The 18,089-nt window shown below is 35.5% G+C and overlaps 1 protein-coding gene across 4 annotated transcripts in view; it reads left to right on the top strand.

The window, feature by feature from the left end:
• Window positions 1–18,089, top strand: part of SNX7 (sorting nexin 7) — a 205,365-nt gene that overhangs the window by 86,388 nt on the left and 100,888 nt on the right. For 2 of the 4 annotated variants that reach the window (XM_081025195.1, XM_081025197.1), the window contains one exon: window positions 128–586. The exons of the other annotated variants lie outside the window; for them this stretch is intronic. In XM_081025195.1, coding sequence (XP_080881321.1) covers window positions 128–205 — 78 coding nt within the window. In that variant the 3' untranslated portion in view covers window positions 206–586. Of the gene's footprint in view, window positions 1–127; window positions 587–18,089 lie in introns of those variants that run through there. 4 annotated transcript variants of the gene reach the window in all.

Below are 18,089 nucleotides of genomic sequence, written 5' to 3'. Positions count from 1 at the left end.
ACATGACAAGGATTCTGTCAAGCTGATGGGAGAGCAGATTAGGACAGATTGCTGTAGAAACATATGTAAGAATCTAGTTATCCTTTTAACACTGTTGGTCTCCCCATGATGTGTTTCCATTATTCAGTGCCTTGCTACCTGGGAATCCTTCCTTACATCACAGACTGACCTCCACTGGGAAGAAGCCTCTGAAGATAAAATTTAATACCATTAAGGACATCTGTGTGATCTTTGGGAGATAGCATCTATTAACCAAAGTTATTCTTTATGGATGGGCCGTATCCTTTATAAAGTGGATGAAAAATGTTTCACAATATCTGGAAAACCAGCAACTTGAGACTCACGTATTCCAGATCATTGATAATTGATATGAATTGGGATATATCTATATCTATAGATATATATATACACACATATATATACATATGTGTGTATATATATATATATATTAGCTTAGTTTTAATTATGTTCTTAAATTTATACACCAATAATTACATATAGAAAATTTTTTCCTAAATATTTGTCTGTGGGACGTGTCATTTTAAATATATTGTAAAGATTCAGTTTTAATAAAATGTTTAATATGAAATGACTGACTGTGGTGTGTTCTTTTTCTACGAGTAACTCAAGCCTCTGAAGCAGATTCTAATTTGAATTCAGCATATATTAACAAGTATATTATGCCTTCATCTATATTTCATAATTTTCTCTGACATTAGGAATTTGAAGTAAATATAAAAAGCTTTAAAATTATTAAATATTAATGGTAACTGTTCAAAAGTTGGTTTGTTAAAAGTTAAGTAATTGTTTTCCACAATTAAAAAAAAGTTACCAAGATAGATTTAAATTATTATTTGAGTTATTAGTTAGAAATTTTTATACAGTCATATTCCTACTAGTAAATTGTTTTTGGTATTTTTTACACAGTCTTCACAACTCATATCTAGCTTCTACTTTTAATGTATACAGTGTTTATCGAATTTATTCTCCCACTTATTTATTAAATGTCTACTGTTTCTAAGGCACAATTATATGTTCTTATGATCTATAGTGATAAAAAAGACACTACACTCACTTCACTCTTGAGGCTTACCTTCTAGAAATATTGATCATACAAAGTGATTGTTTATTGATTTTATGGTTACATTTAAAATCTGAATATGTTGGTTATTTAATATTTGCTAATTTTTTGAAATAAATATTTGTGAAGAATGAGTAAAGTTTGAGGTATTGGGTCATGCATGTTACATTACATAAATGACTTTAAGTTATCATCTGGGTATTAGCACTTAAATGAGTGTCACAATAAAACTAGACATAAAAATTTTTAACTAAATCAAGAGATACACAAGCATATATATAAATGTAAAACTAAATATTTTTCTTAAATACTGGCATGTATAATTTTCAAACCATTTGCAGTAAAGAATCTAGCTCCATTTTCAATGTTTGACTTAGAGCTTTTAAGCCTCACCTCTCTCTTTTCCTCTCCTGAGCCACATTTGGGCAAGCTGCTGAGAAAGCCAGAATGCTCCCTCATTGGGCACTCAGAGGTAGTTGAAACCATACAACCCCCTCTATGCATGCAGTTTTTCATCACCCTAAAAAGACACCCCATGCCTTTTGTTCATCACTCCCTGCTCCCTCCACCATCTCCTCAGGCCTAAGGAACCACTAGTTCGCTTTCTGTCTCTATTTGCCCGTCTAGGTTTGCCTGTTCTAGATATATTTCATATTAATGAAATTGTGTAATATGTGATCTTTTGTGACTGGCTTCTTTCACTTAACATAAAGTTTTCAAGATTCTTGTTGCAGCATTTGGGAGTACTTTATTCCTTTTCGTGGCCCCAAACATTCCATTATATGGATATAAGACATTTTGCTTATCCATTATATTTGTTTATCCTTTCATTGATAGACATTTGGGTTGTTTTCAACCTTGGCTATTATGAATAATGCTGCTATAAAAGTTGGTGTGTACATTTTTGTGTGAAGATATGTTTTCATTTCTCTTGGGCCTATACCTAGCAGTGAAATTGCTGGGTCATATCACAACTATGTTAAACCATTTAAAGAGCTGCCAGACTGTTTTCTAAAGTGGCCGCACCTTTTTATATTCTTACCAGTAGTGTATAAGGGAGCTGATTTCTCCACATCCTCCAATGCTTGTTATTTTCTGGGTTTTTTGTTTTGTTTTGTTTTGTTTTTTCATTATTATAGCTATCCTAGTGGATGAAGTGGTATCTCATTGTTTTGATTTGCATTTCCTGTTGCATCTTTTCATGTGCTTATTGGCCATTTGTATAGATTCTTTGGAGACATGTCTATTTTTAAAGTTAGGTTGTCTTTTTATTATTGAGTTGTAAGAGTTATTTATACGCATATATTCTCGATACACATCCCTTATTAGATTATGATTTGCAAATATTTCTTTTCACTTTCTTAATAATGTACTTTAAAGCATAGAATTTTTAATTTTGGTGAAGTTCAGTGTATCTAATTTTTCTTTTGTTGTTTATGCATTTGGTGTTATATCTAATAATCCAGTGCCAAATCTGAGGTTATGCAAATTTACCCATTTTTCTTCTAAGAGTTTTAACTTTTAGATTTAGGACTTTGACCCACATTGAGTTAATTAGTGTATATTATGTGTTCCCAATTACATTGTTTTACATGAGGCTATCCACTTGTCCCAGCACTATTTGCTGAAGAGACTACGTCTTATATATAATTTTCACCACGACGGACCGGGTCCTTGGAGCTTCTTATGTTGTCATCCTGGAAGTGGACCTCCTGATATAGCTTTCTGGAACTGGTTGTGATATGTGCTGTGATGGTTATTGTTAGGAATATAAAATGTGATTGTTGGATACCTCATAAAAAGCTTGTTAACAATAGCAAAATAACATATTTGACTTTTACTGAAAAAAAAGATCTAAAGTTCACATGCGTTTTTTAATTCAACACATGCCTTCTTTCAATAACTGCTTCCCAAAACACAAATTTCCTACTGTTCAGTTAGTTTTCTCTCAAGCATAGTTATAAACTAATCAAGAAAACTGTCCTAATTTTTATTTAAAAACCAGATGTAGGGTTACAGCAATGGGAACCATAAACGGCCTAACTTCAGAGAGAAATGAAAGTTTTCTGGATACAGATTCTTTCTGGCAGCACAATTCTGTATGTAGTTTATAAATATAGAAATAATGTTCCTGTGTATTTAATAATGACTTTGGATAAACTCTTAGGGTCATTAGAGGTAGAATTAAATTCTGAGTATACTATTAAAAAATAAAAAACGTATTTTAGCCTTTAAAATTCTGAGCTTGTTAGTTAAGTATTATAGGCCTCAATTTCCCATCTGTGGAAAGGGGAAATTATTCTGCCCACTCTACGTTACTGGGAAGCATAAGAACAAATTATACACCGCTGCCTTTGACTACTTACTTTGACTAAAAAAAAAATAAGTATTAAATCTATATCAGCTTCCCCTTGTCCCCACCGCATACTTGAAACTTCCAGACCATCCATGAATTCAGAGCAAAAGTAAGCTAATGGTTATTTACTAAGATATATTAAGTAAGATTCAGAATATGATGCATGTGTGTCAGTATATATAGATACAGGTACATATTTAAGTTAATATTTATGTACACGGGTCTGTGTGTGCAGGTATGGTGTGTGAATGTGTAGTAATTAGTGGAAACACATGAATTAGAAATCACTGGAATATAAAGCCAAGTGCATGCCCACTACTGCTTATCGTCCTCCCTTCTTCTCATGCATTACAATTCCCTCAGCTTTGAAAATGTATTTCTGTTCGTGTTCATAAGGTTATTGGACAATGAGATCCTTTCAAATGGGACAACTGTGTGTGTGTGTGTGTGTGTGTGTGTGTGTGTGTGTGTGTGTGACCACATTAGCTGGTATAACTGTTTAAGGCCATAATTACATATGTTCCAAAGAGAAAAATTGAACTTCCACAGTTCCTGTTTATATTTCTCTTAATGTAAGTCATGGAGATTGAAGAGATAGTTTGTATTTTTTTATTCTAAAAAGTGAGTTAGGGTAATCTTTTGGTAAGATCAGAAGAACAATGCTTTCTTATTTTAAGCAAATCATCTAAGAACATTCAATTTAAATAGCTAATCAGAGCTGGTTAAATGAGGCATTTGGTAATTATGCATAAAAGATTTTCTCTTCCTACTTGAAGTATTATGAATACTGATTTTAAGATTAAATTATTATGGCTTTTAAGTGGTTTATTTGAACAATCAGAGATTCTAAAATCTTTTAAAACTCTACATTCAAATATCACCATCCACGCATCCACTCATGCAGTAATTCACTAATTCCATAAATATTACACTGCTAATAGGTGCCAGACACCATCATCTGTGCTGCTGTAAACAAATGGTAAATAAAATAAACATAACCTGCCTCAGTAAGCTAAAAGTCTCATGAGGAGACAGACATCAGACTTAAATAGTAAATAAAGTTCACTTAATGCATGCATTCATCTCAAGGACTGCCATAATAAAGTACCCAAAACTAGGTAGGTGGCTTAAAACAACAGAAACTTATTGTCTCAGTTTGGGAGGCTGGAAGTCTGAAATCAAGGTACCAACAGGACCATCTTCTCCTTGATGACTCTGGAGGAGAATTCTCCCTTGCTCTTCTAGCTTCTTGTGTTTGCTGGCAATCCTTGGTGTTCCTTGATTTGTAATGTATCACTCCAGTCACATGGCTGTCTTCTTCCTATGAGTATTCACATCATCTTCCTTCTATGAGTGTCTGTCTTTGTGTTCCTATTTCCTCTTTTCACAAGGACACTAATCATAATGGATTAGGGCCTACCCCGATAAACTTGGTTTAACTTGATTACCTCTATAAAGACCCTGTTTTAAAATTAGGGCACATTATGAAATACTGGGGGTTAGGACTTCAACATATTGTCTTTGAGGGGACACAGTTATCAATAACAATGCATAATTACAAGTTGTGAAAAGGCTATAATGTAGTGAGACCACTAACAGAGAATAACATGGAGCATCTATTTTAAACTGAGTAAACATGGGAGGACTACTGAGGACCTAGAAAATACGAATTAACGAAACATACAAATGTATGAAGTGGATTGGAGCTAAGTGAAACCGCACCTGCAAAGGTTCTGAGGTGGAAAAAAAAGCTTGATGTACAGGAAGATGTGAAAGACAGATGTCTAGAGTATAGTGAATGAGAGAAAAGGTATCCCAAGATAAGATGTTTAACTTAATGAGATTTTTTAAAATTGTGAACAATAAAGTATAAGAACTTGACTGAGTTCAAGTTGTATGAGTACCTTGTATTTTTTGGATATTAACCTGTTATCGGATATGTGGTTTGCAAATGTCTCCTATTCCACAGGTTGCCTTTTCATTTTGTTATGGTTTCCTTTGCTGTGCAGAAGCTTTTTAGCCTGATATAATCCTACTTACTTGTTTCTTCTTTGATGGCTGCTCCAAAAAATCATTGCCAAGACCAATGTCAATGAATGTACCTTTACATTTTTGTCCAGGAATTTTACTGTTTCAGGTCTTACCTTCAAGTCTTTAATCCATTTTGAGTTGATTTTTGTGTGTGGTATAAGGTAGGGGTCCAGTTTCATTCTTTTGCACGTGGTTGTCCAGTGTTCCCAATACCGTTTATTGAAGAGACTATCCCTTTCCGGTTGTATTTTCTTGGCTCTTTTGTCAAAAATTAATAGACCATATACAAGGTCAGACAATTAAGTTTGCGAACTCAGCCTAGAAAAAGTGCTCCATACCTCATTGCTGAATATCACTATGGTCACCTTAGAAGTACTCCCCTTGGGAAGCTCTGCACTGACCCCAGCACCTAGTCCACGCTTCAATGCAATTTTGGAACTCTTTTTGTGGAATGGCTATCAGAGCTGTTGCCGTATTACCTTTGAGGTCCTGAATGTCATCAAAATGTCTTCCTTTCAATATTTCCTTTATCTTCAGGTAAAGAAAGCAATCATTGGGGGCCAGTACAGTTATTTGTTTACTGGCTAAAAACTCCCTCACAGGCAGTGCCACGTGAGCTGGTGCATTGTCGTGATGCAAGAGCCATGAATTGTTGGCAAAAAGATCAGGTCATCTAACTTTTTCACGTGGTCTTTTGAGCACTTCCAAATGGTAAACTTGGTTAACTGTTTGTCCAGTTGGTATGAATTCATAATGAATAATCCCTCTGATATCAAAAAAGCTTAGCAACAGTGTTGCAACAAGTTCGTGAACTTAATTGTCTGACCTCATATGCATGAGTTTAAAGGTTTATTATGATGTCATGTCCCACTGTTCCTGAAGTGTGCCTGTCTACATCATCCTGGGAATAATATAGTCACAGTAATAATATAGTCACAGTAATAATTATTATTCTCTAATTTTCTGCCTCATATTCTATTTTGTGCTACTTCAAAGCATTAGAGAAAATATGGTTATTCTGTGCGTAACAAACTGAAATTACATTTGAATCAGAGGCTGGGAGGTTAATAAGAATTTGCTTATTAAGTAGTACAGATTAGAGATTACTGAAATTTCAAAGTGATGGCAGTAGAGATTTGAATGGAGTTGCTAAAATGTTAGGGGAAAACAGAATTTTCTTTTGAAAGTTAAGGACAGAGTTTCAGGACAAATAAAATAAACAGAAGTGAATTGCTTCAGAGGCAACATACAAGGAATGGACCTACTTAACCTGGCAATTAGGAAATCAGTGCTAATTGGAATATGTAGTTTTGCTTATATCTCAATGGCCAAAATTTACTACAACTTAATGGCTAGTTACATATCATAACTAGCTTCAAGGAAAACTGGAGAATTTAATATTTATTTATATACAGCTTCCACTGAATAAAATCAGTGTTGCATTACTAAGAAAGAGGAAAAACTAGATGTGGGATACTAGAAAACTAGTAGCATGAGCAATGAGTCAGAACCTTGGGTAGACAGTCTAAAACTTCCATTTCTCATCGTCGTGAGTCCACTGCAATGAATTGCAGACTAAGTATCATGAGATGTCATCGAGCCTGATCTCAGACTTCACACCTGGTCCAGAGCCACTTGTGAAGAACTTACAGATTCTTTCTCCATTGTTTGTTTCTTTTAAATTATCATTGCAGTAACTTAATTTTGCTTTTGGAAATTCTTTATTATAAAATAGGGTATTCCTTAGAGTAACATTACAGTAACTCATTTTTTCATTTCCACCTTCTTTCCCTCTTTATTTTCTTTCTTTCTTACACTCATTCCATATCTTGGTGTTTCATGTTCCTATATATTTTTTTTTATATTGGAATACCTCCCACATTAAGGAATTCAGATTCTAACATTTCAAGAAAGGGAAAATTGTACTAAAATCAATGAGGAAAAACTTTTTGTTTAATTATTATATCAAAGAGCTCAAGATGGCTTGATGGTATAATTTACATTTTTCAGTGAACTTTAAAGGGCTAAAATGGAAAATGAAAGCCAAAGAACTATAATTATCCACTTCTAAACTTTAAGATCAAAAATACATAATAGCTGCATTTTCTTTTTTCACAAAGGTCTTATGCTGATCCTTTTTCTCTAACATACAAGATTAGTTGAGTGCTCCTTTAGAGATATGTGATGAACATCATGAAGACTTTCATTTAGGGGGTCGGTATTTTTCCGTCTAAGGCAAGGCTACAAATACTAGACATGTTTTTGCTAAGTAATTCCTTTTAGAGAAAAAATTTCACAAAACTCTGCTCTAACAAGTGAATTAAAATCTTTTCATCTGAGAAGCATAAAGTATTTTATATTCATAACATAGACTCCTAAAAGCTGTAAGTGACTATGGAGACAACCTAACTTAGTCAGTCCCTGAGTTTACAAAGAAATTGTGAGCCCTTACTCAGAACTAGAGTCACAGCGTGTGACCTATGCAGTCACACCGGATCCTGTGCTTAGAAGGGTCCAACACTTGTTTAATGCTTTGCTCTCACTATCTTGGAAGTCTATACTTATTGAACACGGGGCCTCAGATTTTCATTTTGCACTGGGACCCACAAATTAGATAGTGGGTCCTGGTCTCAGTTATTTGAAAACAGAGTCAGAAATAGAGTTGCTCATCTCTTCTCTCCCTACTGTCATCTCCTTAGCCAAATATTGTTTTTAAGTGAATCTTCTTTCTTCTTTCCAATAACTTCCTTCCCAATATACAGTGTCTTGCTACCTTTACTGAACATAATATACAAACACTGAATGCCACGTACCTTAGTTACATCAAGTAAGTGACTGGCTAGTGGGAAGAAAGGGGGAAGTTTCTTACTTATAATTCTCTGGCTATATACAGGAGCGCTCTGCTATGGTACCTTTGGTTCTTATTCATCAGCACAAGTTCAGTGCAAAATACTCATCCAAAAAACAAAAACAAAAAATGCTTCTAAAATAGAGAAACTTGATTTCTATGTAAAATTAAATTTAAAACTTTAGTATTGTTATAATTTTTAAAGCAATTTTTGCTTATCATCTTGATGTACCTGTATGAGGCAGGGAAGAGAAGCTTAATTAGAAATTAAAAGTCTCCAGTATCTGGGAAATACACATTTATAGATTTACATAATATATATTATATATATGACATACAACAATTTAGGGAGGGATAATGCCTAATTTTTTTTTTCTGATATAAATTTTCCCTCTTTCCCACTTTGTATTGATGACTTTCTACATTTACTTTCTGAGTGAAGATGCTTCTCTTCTTTAGCTGCTTTCTATCCATTTGAGTCAGTTACAGCCTAACCATTATTAAGATGAAGAGTTTTCTAAGGAAACATTTCCCAAATCTCCTAAACAGAACCCTTTCCTCAGAAGGAAGAAAAATGTGTCAAGTTGTTCTGCTCTAAGGTGAGGAGAGCACCGACCACACTACTCCTGAAATGGTTCAGAGACTCCGGGGCATTTGTGCTCAATTTTTACATTGTTGTCTGGCAGGTAAGCCTCAGTTTCAGCACAGGGGCCAGCTTGGGCTGCTAAGTCAGTGGAAGTTTTCAAGATTTGCCTCATAAAGTAAAAAAATTTCTCAAAAATATTCTCACATATTTGTGTCACTCAAGAAATAAAGGCCTATGTTTGTTTTCCCCTTTAAACTTAGAGAAATTATTTCCTTCTAAGGCCTGGTAAACCTAGGTATTAATTTGTTTGACAAACCCTGAAGAGACTGATCAATAAATATATCACCATTCATTAATTAGTGACCACCTAGTATGCTGAATATGATCTAAACCTCAGGAGTACTTAACATCTAGTTAGGCAGATAAGAGAAGCAGTCACTCTCTTAACTAATGGTTAAGAGTGAGGGCTCTGAGGTTAGGATCTGGATTTGAATCAATCATTTATCTGTGGGACCTTGGGCATATTTACTAATTTTTCTGAGTGTCAGCATTTTTCAGTTTTCTTTTTTTTTTCTTTTCTATAAAAATAATATATCAGTTTACTAGGGCAGCGATAACAAAATACCACAGACTGGATAGATTAAACAACAGAAATTTATTTTCTCACAAATCTGGAGGCTACATTGTTCTTTGGGAACAATGGGGAAACCAGTATGCCTGGAGCACAGTGAGTGAAAGAGGGGAGAAGTGCTGGGGATGAGATTGGAGAGGTCATACGTGGCTGACCATGGGGGGCTTTGAAAGCCAAAGTAAGCACTTTAGGTTTTATTGTTAGATAAAAGGTGAATCGTTGGAGAGTTCTAAGCAGAGAAGAGATATGCTCTCACTCATTTTTTAGAGAGGTGCCCTATGAGACAACTGCTGTAGTATATTGAGAGGTAATGGTGGCGTATTGAGACGGACAGGTGCTGCATTAAACTGATATATCCTCAGCCTCCCTATACTAATTATGTTAAATTATTTTTAAATTGAAAATTGAAAATATGTTTTAAATTTTGCTTTTCCTTTAAATTATCATGAAAGCACATTATTATGCATTTATGAATTTGCAAAGATTAATGTACATGAAGCAGCCTGGAGTATCAAGACTACTTTAAACATTGTAGCTATTATTGTTACTTAAAATATGCATTAATCTCCATGTTCCAGTTTCTGATTTTTGTAGTTTTATTCAATAATAAGTATCTTTTTAGTATCTATTTATACCAGGCACTCTCATCAGTGATGAAGTTGATGGTGAAAAAGATAAATATTATCTCTGATCACAAACATTCACCAATCTACACATTTCTACAAAGTATGGACACAGGAATGTTAACACTGAAATGCCACTTAGAGGAAAACTTACACTTGAGCTCATTAAAATATGAGAATTTTAAATGAAAATGTTATGTAGGGTTTCGCATTTTTGGTTTGTGTTTGCATTACATTCAGAAAGATTTACTCTATTTTAAAGCTTGCTATTAGACACTATTATAATATTTAGTCTAGAGCAAGTATGACTATATGCTATGTAACTTTCAGTGTTCTCCTTTTAGGATAAAGTGGTCTTCTCCTTGATGGGGTTAATTGTACAATACAGAAATGTTTTTAATAATCAGATAGAGAAAGAAACTTTATCACAGACTTGGCAAAGTTAATGTATTCCTTTTAGCTTTCAGAAATTGTGCATAAAAGTAGATAACAAAGAGTCTAATGTATAATCTTGTTGTGAGTGGGTGGTTATACATTGAGATATCTGACACCCAGTTGTTAGAAGATCGGAAAAATGCAGAGCCCAACTAAAAGACTAATTGTGTTTTGTGTCACGTATAACACAGGAGTGAAAGAGAGGCACACTGTGAGGAAAAAACACTCCTTTGAAGACAGAGAGCCATTTAATTTGCAGCATGTCCAAACAAATCTCAGAGAAAAGAATAAATCTGTTCCATCTTCTCTACCTTCATTCATTAATTTAATGATTCACTCATCAAAAGATCTTTAAAAATAAATAAGAGGAAAATAAAATACTATTTCATCATACATTTCTCCAGTTCTAGTACAAGGAGCAAAGAGACACTTAACATTTAATTGATTCAGTCATTCTCAAACTTTTATCTCTTACTACCTCATTCTCCCTGTTTCAACTGCTACACTGATCATTCAAGAGCTGTTATCAACTGGGCACGTGGCTTCCAGTCCTTTGAATCCAGCTTGTCTGAAGAAAAACAAAAGGGCTGTAAAGAGTGAGGAAGAGGTGGAGAAAGCCAGCTCACCAGTTCCAGATAATTATGGGTACTGCTATCATCAGCACACTGGCTTTGAAGCACCATTGGTGTTACATTTTCAAGCCCATAACCCTTTGCGAAGCCTGGGGATAAATCTGAAAGAGAACTCGACTCATACCGTATTAATTCTCATAAAATGTTTTTACATTTGATGTGTGAAAACATGGTTGCCTCAACAACTGTGTAAGCTACAAAAATATTATTTCCATTGTGAACCTTGAGTAGAATAAAGGGCTACCAGATGAGAGTGCTCTTCCAGGAAAAACAAACATAAGGAATGGGCACTTCTATTTGATTATATAGTAACAATGGATATTTTTTGACAGATACTGTGTCAAGTACTTTACAGGTGATTGGTCTTTATTTGATATCATGAGACCAAAACAATTATTACATTTTTTTTTCAGATTAAGAAAAGTAAGGCTTGGAGAAGTGAAATCGCTTATACAATCTCACACAACAGTCAGTGTGACTCACAACAAACTGTGCTCTTAACCATGACCCTAAACTGCCCTATCTAAGACCTTCAGGAGGTTGTGTTAAGCATAAGCCACTTAGTTTGTCCCTGAAGCACTAGATCTACAGTGTAGAGAGCAGTGGAGTTCTCCCCGCAAAGTCTCTTAGGACAGGGAGAGAGTGTCAACCCCACAATGTAGAAGAAGAGGCCTTGCTGTCAGCCACAGCCAATGTCTTTCACCTTTAAAAATCACGTTGAGCAGCCCAAGGAGGAAATAACAGTGTCCACAAATTTGATGGCCTAACAGATAAGACAGAACTAACAATAGATCTGCTTAGATGGCCTTTTATCTCATCTCTGTGTGAAGTAGATTGACTTTCTGGAATATCTGCAAAATTAGGGGGTGTATTAGCTGGCTGTTAAAGTATTTCTAGCTCTAAAATTATGTGTCAATGAGACATCACATTTCAATTTCAATGTAGTTTACCTTATCAAGGGCCCCATCTTAGACTATTATTTCCTTTTTAATGGTCAGTTCAGCCTGTATTGTTTCTTTCTTAACCAAAACATGCAGAGTTAGGAGAGAAATTAGAATAGTGAAGTTGCAACTGTCAATGCCATTTTAAACTACAATATTTCAAAGAAACTCTGCTGTTCTTCCAAGTTAATCTTTGTCAATCTCTTAATCCACAAAATTGCATTCTAAGCAAAAACTGCAATTCTTGCCGTTAGGAAGAAGTTTTAAGCAAGCCTGTTGGTACTGTAATGCTTACTGATATTTCAATAACAATGAGTGCTACATATACTTTGTGAATCCAGCATGAAAGTCCTAATCTATTTGTTGAATGTCAATTGAGGTTTCTATTTCAGCTTTGCAGTGGTCATTGGGTAAAAATTAGGTCAGTTTCTTACTAATGTATGTTTAATTTAGTAAATATGAGTGTTGTGTTTTTGATGCAAACGGATTATTCTAAATTCTATTTGTGATTTACTCATTCTGTACTATTGTGCAAACAAGGCATACCATAGACTGTTTGCAGTCATGACTGTCTTTCCTCATATAACAAAGACAAATAGATCTAAGGAGTTTTAATACTGCTTTAACTTCCAAGTCCCTTGGTAAAAACATTAGAGAAAATGAAAGGATTCACAAATGTTTTCTTAGTGCACTTCAGAACTCATAGTACACAAGACAAGACTATTATTCCCAGATTGTTTTATGGCTCTATTTATAATCAGTACAACAATTTTTTATTGACTCAGTGAGTCAGTTCAGTAAAACAACCTGTCAGTGTCATATTACATAATGGTCCAATTGATTTAACTGAATTGCTAGGGAATTTGAAACAACCAACCAATCAACTCAGAGAAAGCAGTTAAAGTGATTTTACCTGTAGGTACAATCTAAGCGATTGATATGTAGTCACATAAATTGTTATGTTTTATGCAAACAATGATTATGTTTCCTTTATTATAATATATTTCTATTTATTATATTGTTACCTGTGTATTCTTCTAAAATTAAGTTTACGTAGAAACATCCTGAATTTTCAAAAAAGAAAAATATAAAATTATTAATTTTTAGACTAATCTCTATGGACTATTGAGAAGAGTTTTAAGTTGGCAGTGAAAAACAAAATTAACATGTGGCAATTTCACAACTATAGCTTCTGAAGAATAGTATGAAAATGTTATTTTAAGAGTAAATTAAAAAATAAAGTGCAAAATATTTACTGAAAGCAATGCCCATTAAACAACAACAACAATTTGCATCAAAGATATTTTTTTCCTCTCTGTATAGGTCATTTCACAGAATAATGTTTGAGTCTCCATGATTGTATGGACATTATAGTTGCTTATTCACTCCTCAGAATGCTGAAGCTACTTATATGTTGTCTTTTATTAGAAGAATGAATATACTTAGGGATATCCAATTCCAACTAAGGTGGAGAAACTGGGAAAAGAATTACTGCCAAACCTGGAAAAAAAAAAGCAAATTAATCTTTGTTGAAATCTGTTAATCCACAAAATAACCTTCTAAGCCAAAACTTCAATCCTTGCTATTAAGAAGTTTTAAGCAGGCATATTGGTACTGTAATGCTTACTGACATTTCATTGATAAGAAGTATCATGATATACTTTGTAAATCCAGCATAAATATAGTAATTATTTATTGAATATCATTTGAGGTTGCTACAAAATATAGGAACCAACAGTTACCAAGACACTGCCATCAGCTAACGTAGGACAGTGGTCTCCAAAAGACAGGGGGAGGGGAATTTTGTATACCTTATGATTTCCCTAGCTTACTGCCTTGAGAGAGTTTCCAGTCCGTAGAATATGGAGGCAGGACTCAAGAAGAGTGGGGCCAACACCCTGAGCTGAAGGGACAGAGCTGAGAGTTTGAAGAAAAAAAGATGTGTAGTTTACCTCTCCAGAATGCTGTAGAAAAGAACACTGCACAGAAAGAACAGTCCCCTTTATCTTTTTAGCAGAGTGCTGATGAGGGGATGGGTGTAAGGAAACTAACCGAGACCAGGGAAAGAGCTACCTAAATAGATTGAAGATGACAGTGCCTGGCAGTGACACAGGGCTAAAAATAGCCTCTTTTTCCACCAGCCAGACTGGAAAAATGTCATGATTTACAGGGCATCAGGTAAAGTTCACTGAAGTGTCTTCATCAATAGTAGAAAATAATTAGTCTTAACTACTTCTCCAGCCTTGCCTAACAAATCTTAAAAGCAAAATCTAACAATATCCAAGTAAATTAACTGTGATCCAGGGCCAAAGCTCAAGAATATTTATGACAATACAAAAATATCCAGCATCTAACAGAGCAAAGTTTACAATGTCTGGGATTCAATAAAAATATGGTCAAACAGGCAATGTAGCAGAAAAATATAACTCATAATGAAAGGGGGAAATCAATCAACTGAAAGCCAGAGTTGACACAGATGTTAAAAATTAGCAAATAAAAACATTAAAGTATTTACCATAACTATATGTTCAACAGTTAAACATTGACATGGAACATATAAAATAAAAGGCAAAAAATTGCATTTCCATAAATGCAAACTAAAATGTTTGACATGACTGAATAGAGTTAAGGACAAATGCAACATGCAGATGTAAAAATTAGGAAGCAAAAATCCTTGGGAATAGAAACTACTAAGTCGAATCATGGAGGTAGGAGAATTATCTAAAAATGAACAGAGCTTTACTGAAATATGGGACAATTTCAAGTGGCTAATATACTTGTAATTGCAGTGCCCAAAGCAAGGAGATAGGGACAGAACAAAAAATTGAAGAAATAAAGGCTGAAATTTTTTCCAAATTTAATAAAATCTATGAATCCCTACAAATCCAAGAATCTTGATGAATCCCAGGCAGACAAAACAAGAAGAACTACAAGTTGCATCATTATCCCATTGTCAAAAATTAGTGATAAAGAAAAAGTTCTTAAAATTATGCATATAAAGAACTTATATCACTTATACCCAGAATGTATAGAAACTTTTCAAAGCTTAACAACAAAACAAAACCCTTAATTTAGAAAAGAAATGGGCAAGTTTTTGAGTAGACCAAAAGAGATGTACTACTGTAGAAAATAAGCAAATTAAACACTATACAACACTATTCATCACTAAAGATGTGCAAGTTAAGATCATAATGAGATACCACTGAACATCAATTAGAATGGCTAAAATTAAAAAGACTGAGATGCTTCCAGCCAAGATGGCAGAGTAGGTAAACATTGTGCTATCCTCCTCTTAGGACCACATCAAAATTACAGCTAAACTACAGAACAACCATCATTGAGCATCACCTAAAGTCTAGCTGAACAGAAGTCCTACAACTAAGGACATACAGAAGAAGTCACGTCAAGACTGGTAGGAAGTGGGAGACTCAGAATGGGCTGGCCCCACACCCACATGTGGTGGCTAAAAACTGGGAGGTATATCTCAGCTGCAGAGGTTCCCCCTGAGGAATAAGGGAACCCAGCCCCACACCAGGCCCCCCAGCCCAGAGTTCCAGTGCTAGCGAGTGGAGTCTCCACAAATTTTTGCTGTGAAAACCGGCAGAGAATGTGGCTGAATGAGAAGGAGGGCAGCTGGAGTCCAAGGCATTTCTCTTCAAGGGTCCGTGAATGGACTTAACTCATTGATGGACTCACTCATTCTGAGTTCCAGTGCTAGGGCAGAGGCTTGAAAGGTGCCAGGGACATACAGGGAGGAACTGAGTTGTCTGGCTTCATGGCAAGGGCTGGAGAGACAGCTTTCTCCCAGATAAAAGTACTGGCAGAAGCCATTGTTCTTTTGTTGAGACCTCCCCAAAACCAGCCTGCACTCCCAGATGGCCACTATATCTGAGTGTCCATCAACCTGGCTAACACTGTTTGCCACACCCTGGTGATTCCCTGAGACTTCACCCCGCCCAACCTTTGGGCCCACCCAAGCTGGTTCCAGTGGCTTTTTTATACAAACAACCTGTCTTGGCTTATGCTGCAGACTTTCCTAAAATTTGTGAAAGGTTTACAAAACTCAAACAAGCAGCATCTGACCTCCATGTGCCCCATACCTCTTGTTAAGCAACTCTAAGCCAGCACTAGCAGCAGTGGGCCTCAGTTTGCTGCTTGGCCTCTCACAGGCAACTCCAAGCCCAGCACAAGTGGCAAACATCTGCAGATCATTTATATCTCATACCAAGTAGCCTCATACAGGGCACAGACAGTGGCTGATCTTGGCCTATACCACAACCCCTCCCAAGAGGCCCAAGAACCAACAAATCCAATGGCCAGCTTCAGACCACACCAGAGCACCATCCAACCACCTCCACGAGCAACACATCCAAAGGGCAGACTGAGCAGGCACCAGAGCCCAGCTAAAGTCAATCCTGCTCTGTAGGGTCAGCCCCTGCACAGCAGCTCCTCTAGTGTTGTCCCAGCCAGCCCTCACAACCTATCAGCCTGCGGGCCAATCCCACCCATTGATGTGCAAACAGAAACTAAGTTTCAACTACAACATGAGGACAAACACAACCCTCTCAAGGGACACACCTGGAGCACCCGGCTCAGGTGACTAGTGAGACTGCGCCTCTGGGACACACAGGACAACTACTACAAAATACCAGGAGACATATAGCTCTAAATCACATAGAAACAAACACAGGGAGGCAGCCAAAATAGTGAGACAAAGAAACATGTTCCAAATGAAAAAACAGAACAAAGCTCCAGAAATAAATAAACAAAATGGACACAAGCAACCTACCAGATGAAGAGTTCCAAACACTGGTTATAAAGATGCTCAATGATTTCAGAGAGAACTTCAACAAAGACATAGAAAACATAAAAATTGAGACAGAAAATATAAAAAAGAACCAGTCAGAAATGAAGAATACAATAACTGAAATGAAGAATATATTAGAGGGAATCAACAGATTAGATGAAGCAGAGGATTGAATCAGCAATTTGGAAGAAAAGGTAGCAGAAAACACTCAATCAGAACAGCAAAAGGAAAAAAGAATCAAAAAAAAAAATGAGGATAGTTAAGGGGCCTGTGGGACAACATGAAGTGTACTAGCATTTGCGTCATAGGGGTATTAGAGGAGAAGAGACAGAGCAAGGATTTGAAAGCCTATTTGAAGTAATAATGACAGAAAACTTCGCTAACATGGTGAAAGAAATAGACATTGAAACCCAGGAATCACAGAGAGTCCCAAACAATTCGAACCCAAAGAGGTTCACACCAAGACACATAATTAAAATGCCAAAGATCAAAGAAAAACAGAGTCTTAAAAGCAGCAAGAGAAAAGCAGTTAGTTACCTACAAGGGAGCTCCTATGAAACTGTCAACTGTTTCCTCAACAGAAGCTTTGCAGGCCAGAAGGGATTGGCAGGAAATATTTAATGTTATTAAAAGTAAGGACCTACAATCAAGATTACTCAGCAAAGCTATCATTTAGAATCAAAGGACAGGTAGAGAGCTTCGCAGACAGAAAAATGTTAAAGAAGTTCATAACCACTTAATCAGTATTACAAAAAAATGTTAAAGGGACTTCTTTAAGAAGAAGAAAATAATATCAAAAATATGAAGAATAAAATGGCAATAACTACATATCTATCAACAATTACTTTCAATGTAAGTGGATTAAATGCTCCAACTAAAAGACATAGAGTGGCTGCTGAATGAATAAGTATAAAGACCTTTATGTATGCTGTGTACAAGAGATTCACTTCAGATCAAAAGACACACAGACTGAAATTAGAGGGATGGAAAAAGATATTTTATGAAAATAGAAACAAAAATCTGGGGTGGCAATACTTACGTCAGACAAAATAGACTTTAAAGCAAACACTGCGACAAGACGCAAAAAAGGACCCAGTAATTCCACTGCTGGGTATTTA

This window comes from Rhinolophus hipposideros (assembly GCF_964194185.1).
Source record: "Rhinolophus hipposideros genome assembly, chromosome: 19".
Lineage (NCBI taxonomy): Eukaryota > Metazoa > Chordata > Mammalia > Chiroptera > Rhinolophidae > Rhinolophus > Rhinolophus hipposideros.
Note: the sequence above shows the minus strand (reverse complement) of the source record. Positions and strands in the feature narration are given on the sequence as shown.